Source organism: Malaclemys terrapin, chromosome 12 (assembly GCF_027887155.1).
Source record: "Malaclemys terrapin pileata isolate rMalTer1 chromosome 12, rMalTer1.hap1, whole genome shotgun sequence".
NCBI classification, from domain to species: domain Eukaryota; kingdom Metazoa; phylum Chordata; order Testudines; family Emydidae; genus Malaclemys; species Malaclemys terrapin.
This window is the reverse complement of record NC_071516.1, coordinates 46,794,259-46,810,187: the sequence shown is the minus strand read 5'-3', so window position 1 is coordinate 46,810,187 and position 15,929 is coordinate 46,794,259. Positions and strand designations below refer to the sequence as shown.

The 15,929-nt window shown below is 48.1% G+C and overlaps 1 protein-coding gene and 1 pseudogene across 1 annotated transcript; both read left to right on the top strand.

The window, feature by feature from the left end:
- Positions 1-793: 793 nt before the first annotated feature.
- Positions 794-1,729, top strand: LOC128846879 (olfactory receptor 958-like). Its single transcript, XM_054046135.1, has one exon. It carries the CDS (start codon positions 797-799, stop codon positions 1,727-1,729), a length of 933 nt encoding a protein of 310 aa, XP_053902110.1. The 5' UTR covers positions 794-796.
- Positions 1,730-9,537: 7,808 nt separating this feature from the next.
- Positions 9,538-10,528, top strand: LOC128846158 (olfactory receptor 1509-like; annotated as a pseudogene).
- The last annotated feature ends 5,401 nt before the right edge of the window (positions 10,529-15,929 follow it).

Below are 15,929 nucleotides of genomic sequence, written 5' to 3'. Positions count from 1 at the left end.
AAGCAGATGACGAACTGTGGTCAGGGGCACTGGAACAATTTGTGTTGTGGGGGTGCTGAGAGCCATTGAAACAAACTGTGAACGCTGGAAATGGTGGAAACCACGTCAAGGGAAGGGGAGCGGCCGCCCCCCAGCGCCCCGAGTTCCAGCACCTCTGGGTGTGGCTATTCCCCTGGTCCTTTCCTTTTCCTTCTCTCTCTAACCCCAATACCCACCCCCAAACAATTCACATGATAAACAAGCTGGGGCAATTCTTCACCACATTCATTGGTTTGTATGTTCTTTCCTCATCCTCTTCCTTAAGACAGACACATAGCAGCCCATGTGTTTATAAAAACAAAACCCTACCGAAACAAAGCGCTCCACTGCACACCCGGACATCCCTCTGCGGAGAGGAGGGGAGAGAGAGCGAACAAACCACACATGGGAAATGTTAGCCACAAATAGAAGGCTCTAAGGTACTGTGATGATAAGGGTGGGGAAAGTGCCTATATAGAACTGAAGCAATTGGAATAGGACAGGAGAGAAGAATAGAATAGAATAGAATAGAATAGAATAGAATAGGCGCCCCCTTCTTCAAGGCAGACATTTTCTCTTTCCATGTTGGATCACCAGCCAGTGAGGCCGTGTCCCCAGGTGGCATTACACTGACAGAAATATTCACCGCTCCTAGTGACAGTGAGTCATGGGGGCAGTGGAAGGAAGGGTGAGCATTGCAGCTATAGGATGACAGGTCTTTTCGTTTCAGTAACTCACTGGCATCATTTCTCTCCCCTACCCCAGGAATGAGTCCCACATGGGGCGGGTCAACCACACTGTGGTGACTCATTTCATCCTCTTAGGGATCCCCAACACCGACGGCCTCCAGACCATCCTCTTCGTCACCTTCTTAGCCTTCTACCTCTGCACCCTGCTGGGCAACCTGCTCATCTTCTCAGCCATCCTCGCTGATGCCCGCCTGCACACCCCCATGTACTTCTTCCTCTGTAACCTCTCTGTGCTGGACATTGGAATCTCTTCCATCAGCACCCCTAAATTTCTGACCATCCTCTGGGCTCAGAGCAGGGTCATCTCGCGGGGTGGGTGCATGTCCCAGGTCTTCTTCTGGCACTTCCTGGGCAGCACCGAGTGCCTGCTCTACACCGTCATGGCCTACGACCGGTACGTGGCCATCTGCCACCCGCTGCGCTACCTGCTCATCATGAACCGGAGGGTGTGCGCCCTCCTGGCCGCTGGCACCTGGATCGCCAGCTCCTTCCACGCCACCATCCTCACCAGCCTGACCTTCACGCTGCCCTACTGCGGGTCCAACGTGGTGGACTATTTCTTCTGTGACATCTTCCCGGTGGTCAAGCTGGCCTGTGCAGACACGTACGTCATTGAGATGGTGACCTTCACCAACACTGGCATGGTGCCCATGACCTGCTTCCTCCTCATCCTCGCCTCCTATGTCAGGATCGTCTACTCTGTCCTGAAGATGAACTCAGCCGAAGGGCGGCGTAAAGCAGCCTCTACTTGTGCCTCACATCTGGCTGTGGTGACGCTGTTCTTTGGGCCCTGCGCCCTGATCTACACTCAGCCCCAGCTGAGCAAAGTGCTGGTGACCCCTGTGCACATATTCGGCAACGTGGGCACGCCCATGCTGAACCCGGCCATCTACACGCTCAGGAACAAGGCGGTGAAAGCGGCTCTGAGAAAACTGAGAGGGGGTCAAACGCCTGCACATTGATGTGCAGCAGCTGCAGGAGTAGCATGCGGGTCTGTTTGGAAATACATCGACAAACACATCTCTCTCTGTCTCTCCCCATCCCCACACAGCCCCTTTCTATCTATCTATCTATCTGGATCACTAATAATCATAGAAATATTCTTACTTAGCTGTCTGACATGCTGTAAGTCTGACATTTTGAAAGCTGCCTAAGGGACAGGCACACTCAGTCTGCACTATAATTAATAGAAATTGGAGATTCAAACCTTGAAGAGGACTTTGAAAATTTCAGCCCTATTGCACAGCTCTACACAGCTCGAACTCTTTAAGTCTATCATTATAAGGCAGGTTTTCTAATCCTTCATTTATTCTCATGGCTCTTCTCTGATTCCTCTCCAATGTGTCAGCACCCGTCTGGAATTGTGAACACCAGCACTGGACAGAGTGTACCATCAGTGGTCACACCGATGGTAAAATCACCTCTCTGTTCATACTAGAGAGTGCTCCTTTATGTATCCCAAGGTCACATTAGGTCTTCTGGCCACAGCATCGAACTGGGGGCTCACATTCAGCTAATTCTCCACCAAATCTTTTTCGGAATTGCTGCTCCCCAGGAGAGAGGCCCCCATCCTGTAAGCACAGCCTCGATTCTTTGTTCCCAGATGTGCACACATACATTTAGCTGCATTAAAATATCACAAATCCAGACTTATGGTGCCTGAGAAAAGAAAACCTGGAATGGGAAATCAGTGCACAAAATGTGTACATTGATTTTTAAAACCGCTGTAACTTCTGATGGATAATGGGAAAGCCCCTTTAACCTCCAAGCCATGGTTACTGGGTGGCCATAGAGCGAGAAGACAGGAGAGCAGGTGGCTATAGTATTTTGTAACTGAGAACTGTATCAATTCACCACACCTACATTTAAAGAGCCCATGGGAATTATTTGTAAACCATTATTACAGTTAAGACAAAGGCCTGGGACACAGGAGATCTAGGTTCCAGTATAGGCTCTGTATATGACCTTAAGTAATTCACTACATTGCTTTGTGCCTCAGTTTCCCGACCTGTTATATATGTGTAATGTAGAGCTACTGAGACTACTGAGTGAGAGAGATTAGTGACCCTGCTTTACAGCCTTAGCTAAGTGCCACTTGACTAGACGCTCATTCCTTTAGCGCCAAAGGTCCCCGGTTCAATCCTGCCTGCTGACAGCCCAAGTCTGTTGGCGTTACAACTGGATCATTAAATCCTCTGTCACTCTCAGCTATGAAATGTGTATCGTATTCAGGTGGACACTGTGTCTATGTATCTGTGCTGTGTGTTGCACAAAGGGACCCATGTCTCCGTTCCAGACTGTAGGTCCTACCATAATATCTATGATGATAATACAAATTAAAATAGTCAAATGCAGTTTCGGGTCCAGTGTCTGTGGCAATGACACACAGAACTCAGCTGATGCAGCCAAGAATAACTTCTGAGCCTGGTACCAGCGCAGTGAGAAGTCCCAGCCTGGGGACTCATTAAAAATATCAACATTTTAATTAATCCTAGTGGCCATTGCACTCCGTGGGATGGTCTGACTGGGCTGGGGATAACACAGCTACAGAGATTAATTATCCGTCTGCTTCTGCCTCTTCATCCTGGCTGCCAGGTAAGACACCCCCCAGAGGAAGAGCAGGAAATGATAGCGATTAGAGAAATCGCAGAGGGCCTTATTAAAACTGTGGTGCTGGGACACTAACAAATAGATTGATGAGATAATTGCTGGAAACCCCCCTAATCTAGCCCTGTCTCTCTCACATCCTTCTCTGTGTGGTGTCTACGGATTTGTATAGAGCTTCCCATCAATGTAGCTAACCCCCGCCAACCTCTTAGTGTAGATGCACAGTGGAGATGAAAGACGAGGCTCGTGTCTATTCTGCTTAGCTAGCTAGTGAAGGAGCAGCTTTGGTTCAGTTAAATCAGACGTAATTCTGTAAAGACCCTTTCTCCTGCACCCTGATTGTGCAAAGGGGAGGGTAAGAGAACACTCCCAAGACCCAGAAAGACACAGAGCGATGTTCATCCCAATGAGAAGAGGAGGGGTGGCATTGATAACGTTTCCTATGCTTGGGTTGGTTAGCAAACTATGAAAGGCTGGTTCTGTGTCACTCTGTCTGTGTGGCATGCAGAACAATGGTGCCATGATCTACTCCTGGGAGAATTTCTGTGCCAAAAAATTTAAAAATTGTGCAACAAAAAAATTAAAAACTCTGCAAACAATATTTGAAAAACTCTGCATCTCCTGTCTGGGGTCGTACAGGACGGCTGCAGGGGACTGCCAGCATGGGGAGCTGGCTCCTGGGAATGGCGACACCAAGTTCTTCTCTCCTTGGCTGCTGCGTTTCCTGGGAGTAGAGCCCTGTGGATCAGTGGATACCAATTGCTATCCATGGACATCCTCATCCGTGGATATAAATTTGTATCCGTGCAGGGCTCTACACACCAGTTTGAATTATTTATGGTCATTTATTTCAAAATACCTGTAAGTAAGTATTCTGTAACACAAAAAATGATTCAGGAAATGCTTTTTGACAAATAGAGTTCTGTATTATATGCCTAGTATGGAATCTGAGTAATAATTCATTCAAACTACAATATAGAACCATATTTCCTGCACTTCTCAGAAGCAGTGCAAAGGCTTGGGGGAATCAGGGATAATGGAGGAGCTGAGGGAGAGGGAAGTAAATTGCTGGGAAGGAGCCTAGGTGTGAACTTGGAGGGTTGTCAGATATGGGTGGGAAAAGTATGGAACAGGTTTTTTGGGGGGGTGCAGGGATGGATTGTTAGGGAGTTTCCCCCATGCAGACCCTGGTTGACCCCTAGCCTCTCCCATTCAGTCAGGTACATCTTCCCCTATTCCCATGTGTCCTTGTACCCCCTGTCCACATGTGTTCCTCCACCCCAACTCCCATCCCCCTGTGACCCTTCACTCCCTCCCCCTGTCCCTATGTGACTCTGTACCCCCTCCCCCACCCCCACATGTCTCTGTGCCCCCACTCAACCACTCTCTGTCCCTATGTAGCTCTGCACCCCCTCCCCCATCACCATGTGGCTTTGCACTCCCTCTCCTCTGTGGCTCTGTGCCTCCACTCCCATTCAGCCCCTGTACCAGTCTGTCCTCTCCCAGTAGCCTTATGATCCCCTGTCTGACCCCCCAGCAGCCCACGCTGTCTGTCTCCCCATAGACCCTGTCTCCTGACCTGGCCCAACAGGTGATGTGAAGAAGGCAGGCTCTTTCTCTTCCCTAGCTGGTGGGGAGCTGGGCCTTGTTCTATCACCACCACAGGGGGGAGGGATAGCTCAGTGGTTTGAGCATTGGCCTGCTAAACCCAGGGTTGTGAGTTCAATCCTTGAGGGGGCCACTTGGGGATCTGGGGCAAAATCAGTACTTGGTCCTGCTAGTGAAGGCAGGGGGCTGGATTCAATGACCTTTCAAGGTCCCTTCCAGTTCTAGGAGATGGGATATCTCCATTTATTTTATTTTTTTACCCCTCTGGTGGGCAAAAGGCAGAATTGCAGCAATATTTTGACAGAAGCTTTTTTCTGTGCAAAAAAATAAAAATATGTGCAGCTCATTAAAGCTGAAGTAGCGCAGAATTTCCCCAGGAGTAAAGTCTCGACTCCATCTTAACAATGAAACCATGGTCAACCACCTCCATAATTATAAAGATACCTAGGTCAAAAGAAACTGTTCATACATTAAAATATTGAACAATCTTTGCTAGCTGTCATGTCACCGCAACGATGCAAAATCCAGTAATTGCTCATTAGGCTGATGCCTCTGCTACATTCTTCCGGGAGCTTGTCCCAAGAGTGAGTGAAGAAAGATAAAAGCACCTTCTTCTTCAAAGGTTTACTCTTTGTTTCAATTGTTTCATCCAAAACTTGAGCACAGCAGGGTATGTGAAATCTCCGGCTCCAGGAAACGAACCAACCATTCCACAATGTGGGTTAAGAAAATACTTCACCTGTGCACAGGTAATCCCATAACTAACCACTGCAGAGCGTCTTACACGATCCCCTGAAGCACTGAAAGGGGCCTTGACAGGTCATCTAGTCCAATCTGCCCACTCTGAAGCAGGGCCAAATATACCTAGACCATCCCTGACAGGCATTTGTCTAACCTCTACTCAGAAACCTCCAATAATGGAGTTTCCACAACCTCCCTTGGAAACCTGTTCCAGTCCTTAACTACCCTTATAGTTTGAAAGATGCATCTGATAAAGTGGGTTCCAGCCCACGAAAGCTTATGCCCAAATAAATTTGTTAGTCTTTAAGGTGTCATAGGAAACTCCTCGTTGTTTTTGCTGAAACAAACTAACACGGCTGCCCTTCTGAAACTTGTCACCTTCCTGAAGTGTGATGCCCAAAACTGGACACAGGACTCCAGCTGGGACTTTACCAGTTGTGAGTAGAGCAGGAGAATTACCTCCTATGTCTAACATACGACACTCCTGTTAACATACCCCAAAATGATATTAGCCTTTTTTGCAACTGCATCACAATGTAAACAGTAAGGTGGCAATGTCTGCAGAGGATACAAAGCAGACTGGGAAGAGTTACAAAGGGATCTCACAAAACTGGGTGACTGGACAATAAAATGGCAGATGAAAGTCAATGTTGAGAAATGCTAAATGTACATGATGTAACCATGCCTCAGTGGGTCACAAGTGAGAATACCAAATTCAGGACAAATTGCTGAGAAATAGGATAGACACACCCTAAACTAATGGCTATTCCTCCATAAGATATACCAAAACCAGGAACAAAAGTAAGCTTCTGTTTCACCACACTGGCTAACAAGAAGTCATAAAAGCAGTTTCCTTAGGTATTCCAGTTCTTGTATCACGCCCCCCCCCAAAAACAGTGGTTTTAAAGATGAGTGTTTTTTAAAACCAATTTCATCAAATAAAAGGTTCTTCTGATCCCAAAGGACCAGCCATGCATCCAGGTCAATATATAACTTAGATTTCACCCAAAAATCATGTCGATGCCAATCCTTTAGTATCTAAAATCTAAAGGTTTATTTAAAGAAAGAAAGAAAGAAAGAAAGAAAGAAAGAAAGAAAGAAAGAAAGGTGAGAGTTAAAACTGGTCAAAGGAGTCAAATACATACAGTAATGGCAAAGTTCTGGGCTCAGGCTCGTAGCAGTGATGGAATAAACTGCTGGCTTAAGTCAAGACTCTGGCTGCTTCCAAATCATTGGAAGAACCTCAGTCCCTTGGTTAGAACGCTTCCATTAGTGTAAGTTCATAGTCCAGAGGCTGGAGCAGAAAAGAGGTAAAATTGAGGGGTTTCCATTCCAGGATCTTTTATAGCTTCTGCCATTTGGAGGGAAACACATTGTCTCAAACAAAGCCCTCAGCACAGCTAGTGGAAAATTACAGGTGATAAAGATAGAGTTCAGAGTCACATGTCCACACATGAAGGTTTGGCCACAGTAGAAGCCATTACCTATACCTCAAACAGCATGTTTACAGGACCGTCCATTCAGAGTAGATGGGCATCCCCATGGTCCATTGTCAGTTAAGTGTTTCTTGATAAGCCACTTAATTTGATAGTCTCTCCAAGATGTGCTGGCTAAATACCTTGTGGGCATTACCCCAAGAGCAAACATTTGAAATACAACAATAGAGCCAATGCTCATAACTTCAAGTACAAAAATGATACATGTGTACAGATAGCATAATCATAAACAGCAAATCATAAGTTTTTAATAGACATCTTACATCCCACATTTTGTGCAAGGTTTGTTGCAAATATATAACAGTGGTTGCAACAATGATCTATGTGGTCATATTTTGATCAGATAACGTGACATATAGAATCCCAACTATACATACAAAATGATGGGTTCTAATTTAGCTGTTACCCATCAAGAAAGAGATCTTGTAGTCATTGTGGATAGTTCTCTGCAAACATCCACTCAATGTGCAGCAGTTGTTAAAAAATCTAACAGAATGTTAGGAACCATTAGGAAAGGGATAGATAATAAGACAGAAAATAGACGCCCATGCTTTTAATACTGCATGCAGTTCTAGTTGCCTCATCTCAAAAAAGATATATTAGAATTGGAAAAGATACAGAAAAGGGCAACAAAATTGATTAAGGGTAGCTTCTGTACAAAAGATTGAAAAGACTGGGACTAACGAGGGATATAATAGAGGTCTAAAGAATCAAGAATAGCGTGGAGAAAGTGAATAAGGAAATTTTAATTACCCCTTCATATAATACAAGAACTAGGGGTTACCTAATGAAATTAATAGGTAGCAGGTTTAAAACAAACCTAAGGAAGTATTTCTTCACACAACGTACAGTCAACCTGTGGAACTCATTGCCAGGGTATGTTGTGAAGGCCAAAAGTATAACTGGGTTCAAAAAAGAATTAGATGAGTTCATGGAGGACAGGTCCATCAATGGCTATTAGCCAAGATGGTCAGGGACACAACCCAAAGCCTCTGACTTGCCAGATTCTGGGACTGAATGACAAGTGATGGACCCCTGGATAATTGCCCTGTTCTGTTCATTCATTCAGAAGCACCTGGCACTGGCCACTGTCGGAAGACAGGATACTGGGCTAGGTTGACCATTGATCTGACTCAGTGTGGCCATTCTTATGTTTCTTACATTGTTATCTCATATTCAATTTGTGATCCAACTGGTACTGGCTATCACTGGAGACAGAATACTGTACTAAATTGAACTCTGGGCAAGCCACAGTGCTCTTCTTTTTAAGAGTGAGGAATATGTCTGTCTGTCTGTCTATCTATCCCTATCCACCCCCTCTATCTATCTATCTATCTATCTATCTATCTATCTATCTATCTATCTATCTATCTATCTATCCCCATACACCCCCTATCTATCTATCTATCTATCTATCTATCTATCTATCTATCTATCTATCTATCCCCATACACCATCTATCTATCTATCTATCTATCTATCTATCTATCTATCTATCTATCTATCTATCTATCTATCTATCCCCATACACCATCTATCTATCTATCTATCTATCTATCTATCTATCTATCTATCTATCTATCTATCTATCCCCATACACCATCTATCTATCTATCTATCTATCTATCTATCTATCTATCTATCTATCTCCATACACCCCCACTATCTATCTATCTATCTATCTATCTATCTATCTATCTATCTATCTATCTATCCCCATCCACCCCCTATCTATCTATCTATCTATCTATCTATCTATCTATCTATCTATCTATCTATCTATCTATCCCCATACACCCCCTCTATCTATCTATCTATCTATCTATCTATCTATCTATCTATCTATCTCCATACACCCCCACTATCTATCTATCTATCTATCTATCTATCTATCTATCTATCCCCATACACCCCATCTATCTATCTATCTATCTATCTATCTATCTATCTATCTATCTATCTATCTATCTCCATACACCCCCACTATCTATCTATCTATCTATCTATCTATCTATCTATCTCCATACACCCCCACTATCTATCTATCTATCTATCTATCTATCTATCTATCTATCTATATACACCCCCACTATCTATCTATCTATCTATCTATCTATCTATCTATCTATCTATCTATCCCCATCCACCCCCTATCTATCTATCTATCTATCTCTCTCTCCAGCCTCCTCATCAGTCACTCAATCAAGATTTACTTGTAAATTCTCAGAAAATTCACCATGCTGGATGTGCTTCTTCCTCACTAAATCACATCATTTTCAGACAAAGGCCTGTAGCAATAGGACCCAAGGAAGGGACAAATGGCAAGGCAGAATGTCACCTGTAGGCTGGAATTCACCCTCCTGGGATATTCTGAGGCTCAGAAATGGAAGGTTTGCTTTTTCCTGCTCTTTCTAGCCATCTACCTGTTGACTCTTCTGGGGAATCTTGTCATCCTGTTGACCATCAGACTCAGCCCTCAGCTCCACTCCCCCTTGTACTACTTCCTCAGCGAGCTGTCCCTCCTGGACATGTGCCATTCCGGTGTCATGCTCCCCAGGATGCTGGCTGACTTCCCGGTGGGCTCCCGCTCCACCTCCTTTGGCTGTTGTGTGGCACTGCTGTATTCTTTCCACTTCTTTGGAGGCGCCGAGTGCTTCCTGCTGATGGTCTTGACCTACGACCAATACGTGGCTACATGTGTCCCTCTGCACTATGGCAGGACCATGAACCAGAGGGTGTGTGTCCGGCTGGTGGCTGGGACATGCCTGGCAGGGTCTCCGCATTCAGCACTACAGACATCCCTCACTTTCCGGCTCCCTTACCGTGGGCCAATCAGCTGGACCACTACTTCTACGACATGCCGCCTCTGCTGAAGCTGGCCTGCGGCGACACCTCATTAAATGAGGCTGTCCTTTTTGCCAACGTCGGGATGGTGGCCCTCAGCTCCTTGGACTTGATCCCGGGCTCCTATATCCGGATTGTCACAGCTGTGCTCCGGATGCACTCCGAGTAGGGGAGGCGCAAAGCCCTCTCCACTTGCGCTGCCCACGTCACCGTGGTCGCCTTGCTGTACGGCCCCTGCATCCTGTGTACATGTAGCGCACCCCTGGCCACCCCCTGCAGAAGGTGGCCACCGTTTTCTATACAGCTGTGACGCCAGCACTGAACCCCATCATCTACGCCCTGAGGAATGAGGAAATCAAGAGGGCTGTGAGGCGACTGGGGTGGAGACAGGTGTTTCCATGCAGGATAGTGCAGAGAAATTCACTCCTGGGCACAGGGGTCAGCAACAGAGCTATGCACCAATGATAGGATTAATTGGGACTCCTGGGTTCTAACCCTGGCTCTGGGAGAGGAATGAGGTCTAATGGGGTAGAGCAAGGGAGGCTGGGAGTCAGGGCTCCTGCATTCTGTTCCCTCCTCTGGGAAGGGATTATGGGGTTGGGGCTGTCTTGATGGGGGTCTCAACAAGATAAGTAGCCATCGAAACAGCATTTTCACCACCTAAAAATCTGGGTGGGCAGAGACCTTTGCACCTGCAAAAGAAGCACAAAATAGTTGGCTGTGTTACAAGACTGCTCTGTAAATGCAGGATCCCTGTCTGTAAGTGGCTGTTTGCATTGTTGTTGTAGCTTCGTACCTTCCCCAGACCTGAAGAAGAGCTCTGTGTAGCTAAACAGCTTGTCTCTTTCACCAACAGAAGTTGGTCCAATAAAAGATATTTTACCTCTTCTGCCTCATCTCTCTGCATGTAGATCGTTCGGTATTAGACAAGGTGCAGGTAGATGGTGCTCAAGGACACATAGTGTAGCTCCTGGCCTTTGTAGGACCAATCAGACTCACCATTACAGTCTGTAAATGGTTTATCATGGGCAAGCGGTGACTCAGGAGACCAGGATTCCACTCCCAGCTCAGCCGTAGGCTCTGTGGGTGACCACTGGGAAATTCAAAGGCGCCTCCGGGAGCAATGAGCCATGACGGGGTGTACCAGGCCCTCTGCTGAGTCCTCAGTTCCTGCCTAGAAGAGCTGCACAGACACACCCAACCAAAGCCCAGTAGGCTCAGAGAACAGCAGGGCCGGCTCTAGGATTTTTGCCGCCCCAAGCAAAATCAATTTTGGCCACCCCACCCCCACCCCCCGTTTTTTTCTTACCCCACCCCCGGCCCCACCTCAACTCCGCCCCTTCCCCAAATCCCCAGCCCTGCCTCCTCCCCGCAGGCTCTCAAGCCTAGGAGGGAGGGAGGGAGAGGGAGAAGCAGCGTGTGCGCCGTGGCCACTCGGGATCTCTCAGTTACTGTGTCTCTGTGCAGTGCTTGGCACAGTGGGGTCCCGGTCTCAGTTACTGTGTGTCTGTGCAGTGCTTGACACAGTGGGGTCCCAGTCTCAGTTACTGTGTCTCTGTGCAGTGCTTGGCACAGTGGGGTCCCGGTCTCAGTTACTGTGTGTCTGTGCAGTGCTTGGCACAACGGGGTCCCGGTCTCAGTTACTGTGTGTCTGTGCAGTGCTTGGCACAGAGGGGTCCCGGTCTCAGTTACTGTGTGTCTGTGCAGTGCTTGGCACAGTGGGGTCCCGGTCTCAGTTACTGTGTGTCTGTGCAGTGCTTGGCACAGAGGGGTCCCGGTCTCAGTTACTGTGTGTCTGTGCAGTGCTTGGCACAGAGGGGTCCCGGTCTCAGTTACTGTGTGTCTGTGCAGTGCTTGGCACAGAGGGGTCCCGGTCTCAGTTACTGTGTGTCTGTGCAGTGCTTGGCACAGTGGGGTCCCGGTCTCAGTGACTGTGTGTCTGTGCAGTGCTTGGCACAGTGGGGTCCCGGTCTCAGTTACTGTGTGTCTGTGCAGTGCTTGACACAGTGGGGTCCCGGTCTCAGTTACTGTGTCTCTGTGCAGTGCTTGGCACAGTGGGGTCCCGGTCTCAGTTACTGTGTCTCTGTGCAGTGCTTGGCACAACGGGGTCCCGGTCTCAGTTACTGTGTGTCTGTGCAGTGCTTGGCACAGAGGGGTCCCGGTCTCAGTTACTGTGTGTCTGTGCAGTGCTTGGCACAGAGGGGTCCCGGTCTCAGTTACTGTGTGTCTGTGCAGTGCTTGGCACAGAGGGGTCCCGGTCTCAGTTACTGTGTGTCTGTGCAGTGCTTGGCACAGAGGGGTCCCGGTCTCAGTTACTGTGTGTCTGTGCAGTGCTTGGCACAGAGGGGTCCCGGTCTCAGTTACTGTGTGTCTGTGCAGTGCTTGGCACAGTGGGGTCCCGGTCTCAGTGACTGTGTGTCTGTGCAGTGCTTGGCACAGTGGGGTCCCGGTCTCAGTGACTGTGTGTCTGTGCAGTGCTTGGCACAGTGGAGTCCCGGTCTCAGTTACTGTGTCTCTGTGCAGTGCTTGGCACAGTGGGGTCCCGGTCTCAGTTACTGTGTCTCTGTGCAGTGCTTGGTACAGTGGGGTCCCGGTCTCAGTTACTGTGTCTCTGTGCAGTGCTTGGCACAGTGGGGTCCCGGTCTCAGTTACTGTGTCTCTGTGCAGTGCTTGGCACAGTGGGGTCCCGGTCTCAGTTACTGTGTCTCTGTGCAGTGCTTGGCACAGTGGGGTCCCGGTCTCACTGTGTCTCTGTGCAGTGCTTGGCACAGGGGGGTCCCGGTCTCAGTTACTGTGTCTCTGTGCAGTGCTTGGCACAGTGGGGTCCCGGTCTCAGTTACTGTGTCTCTGTGCAGTGCTTGGCACAGTGGGGTCCCGGTCTCAGTTACTGTGTCTCTGTGCAGTGCTTGGCACAGGGGGGTCCCGGTCTCAGTTACTGTGTCTCTGTGCAGTGCTTGGCACAGTGGGGTCCCGGTCTCAGTTACTGTGTCTCTGTAAAAAGCAACAGAGGGTCCTGTGGCACCTTTGAGACTAACAGAAGTACTGGGAGCATAAGCTTTCGTGGGTCAGAACCTCACTTCTTCAGATGCAAGTAATGGAAATCTCCAGAGGCAGGTATAAATCAGTGTGGAGATAACGAGGTTAGTTCAATCAGGGAGGGTGAGGTGCTCTGCTAGCAGTTGAGGTGTGAACACCGAGGGAGGAGAAACCGCTTCTGTAGTTGGATAGCCATTCACAGTCTTTGTTTAATCCTGATCTGATGGTGTCAAATTTGCAAATGAACTGGAGCTCAGCAGTTTCTCTTTGGAGTCTGGTCCTGACGTTTTTTTGCTGTAAGATGGCTACCTTTACATCTGCTATTGTGTGGCCAGGGAGGTTGAAGTGTTCTCCTACAGGTTTTTGTATATTGCCATTCCTGATATCTGACTTGTGTCCATTTATCCTCTTGCGCAGTGACTGTCCAGTTTGGCCAATGTACATAGCAGAGGGGCATTGCTGGCATATGATGGCATATATAACATTGGTGGACATGCAGGTGAATGAGCCGGTGATGTTGTAGCTGATCTGGTTAGGTCCAGTGATGGTGTTGCTGGTGTAGATATGTGGGCAGAGTTGGCATCGAGGTTTGTTGCATGGGTTGTGTCTCTGTGCAGTGCTTGGCACAACGGGGTCCCGGTCTCTGTTACTGTGTCTCTGTGCAGTGCTTGGCACAACGGGGTCCCGGTCTCTGTTACTGTGTGTCTGTGCAGTGCTTGGCACAACGGGGTCCCGGTCTCAGTTACTGTGTCTCTGTGCAGTGCTTGGCACAGTGAGGTCCCGGTCTCAGTTACTGTGTCTCTGTGCAGTGCTTGGCACAGTGGGGTCCCAGTCTCAGTTACAGTGTGTCTGTGTAGTGCTTGGCACAGTGGGGTCCCGGTCTCAGTGCTGGGCCTGGAAGGAGCTAATCCCCAGAGCAGTCAGGACGAGGTGCCGTTGTGGTGAGTGGCCCTGTGATAAGCCTGATCTCTGTTACTATTTATCTGTGCAGTGCCTAGCAGTGCGGTGTCCTGATCTCTGTTGCTCTGTAGGTCTGAACAGTGCCCAGCGCAGTGGGGTCCCCAAGCACAGTCACTCTGGGTTTGTCTGTGCAGTGGGATTCCAGTCGCTGTCACTGTTTGTGCAGTCTCTGACCCAGTGTGGTCCCGACCTGTTACTGGGTCTGTGCAGCCCCTGGAAGAATAGGGCTCCATTCCCAGCTGGGCCTCCAGGTGCAACCACACACTAACAGTATAAATGAGATCTGTCAGGCTGGTCCAGCACTGGGAGCACTGGACAGAGACTCGTTCACGGAGCCTTTCACCTCTAGGTCTCCATTGCAATCCAATAGAAGTGCAGCTACCCATTTTCACCCGCTCAGGTTCTGGGCCAGGGTCCTTCAGAAACAACAGAGACATTTCCACCTGCAAGGGACACCCGTGCAGTCATAGCACTGGGCCGTGTTACAGGAGTGCTCTGTGAAGGAGACACGCCTCCGTGAGTGCATGGCTTGTTAGCAGCGAGGCTGTTGGTATGTGGCACTCTGGAACATGTAGCAGCAGGGCCGCCCAGAGGATTCAGGGGTTCTGGGGCAAAACAATTTTGGGTGCCCCTTTCATAAAAAAAGTTGCAATACCATATATTCTCAGGGGGCCCCTGTGGGGCCCAGGGCCTGGGACAAATTGCCCCACTTGGTCCCCGCCCCCCCAGCAGCCCTGTATAGCAGAGTTCCTGGATTTCATAGGAGCAATGGAAGTTGTTGTTCTGTAAATGGTTTATTATGGGTCACATGCAGCTCAAGAGATTTGGGTTCAAGATCTGCCCAGACACTGGGTGAGTCACCTATGCTGGAAAGGTCAAAGGAGGCACCTAAGTCTGTTGGGCCCCTATGAAAATTCCTGACAACCTTTCTGGCCCTCAGCCTGTGAAACGGACTAACCCTTTCCTCTCTGACAGGAGGGAGGAGAGATTCACTGGTGTAAATCGAGGGACCCAGGGCAATGCAAGCACTCAGGTAGAAATTGTATCCTTCAGAGTCTCCTCACGCTCCGCCAACTCTGCACTTAGCTCCGCCAGATGCCAGGAAAACAAATCTTTGACTTAGAGCTGGTGAGGCTTTTTCTGGTGTTTGGTGTGGGGTTGGTTGGTTGGTTGGTTGGTTTTGTTTGTGGATTTTTGGTAGGATAATGTCTATTTTGCAAAACCAGAACTGCTCCTGAAACAGTGCTGGGCTCAGTGAAACACCTGACTCAAATAAAAATCTTCAAGATTGTAGAAACACCCTGTTTCAATGTTGTCAACCCAAAAAGTTGTGGGGGTTTTGAGTCAAAACAATGCCTTGTTTAGAATTGTTAAAAAAGGGGAAAGGTCAGTATTGACTAAAACACTTAAAAATGATTAATAAGAAACATTGATTTACCCAAAGTGAACTTTTTTTGAGAGAGATTTTTGGTTAAGAAACGCTTTGGAGATTTTGCTTTTTTCGATCTGAAAAATTTCAAAATGCCAGAAATTCTCCTGGGATGGAAAAACGTTTTCCCACGTAGCCCTGCTTTGAAAGCTAACCCACCATTGTATAATCTGATAGACATGCAGCCAAGAATCAAAGTGAATTTGCTCAGTGTAAACAGACACGAGGGAATTAACTCCCATGACACTTTGGTGAGTCGTGGACTAGAATGTAATTAACTGTCTAAGTGAGAGTGTAGACAGGAAATGAAGGTTAAAACATCGACTTGGATCAAAATGTGCCATGAGCGCTGGGCTCACACTGACTCTCTGGAGACAGCACCCCCTACAGCATCGCACCCCCAGCTGCTGTGCTGGGACATTGGGTCCAAAACGGACTCAG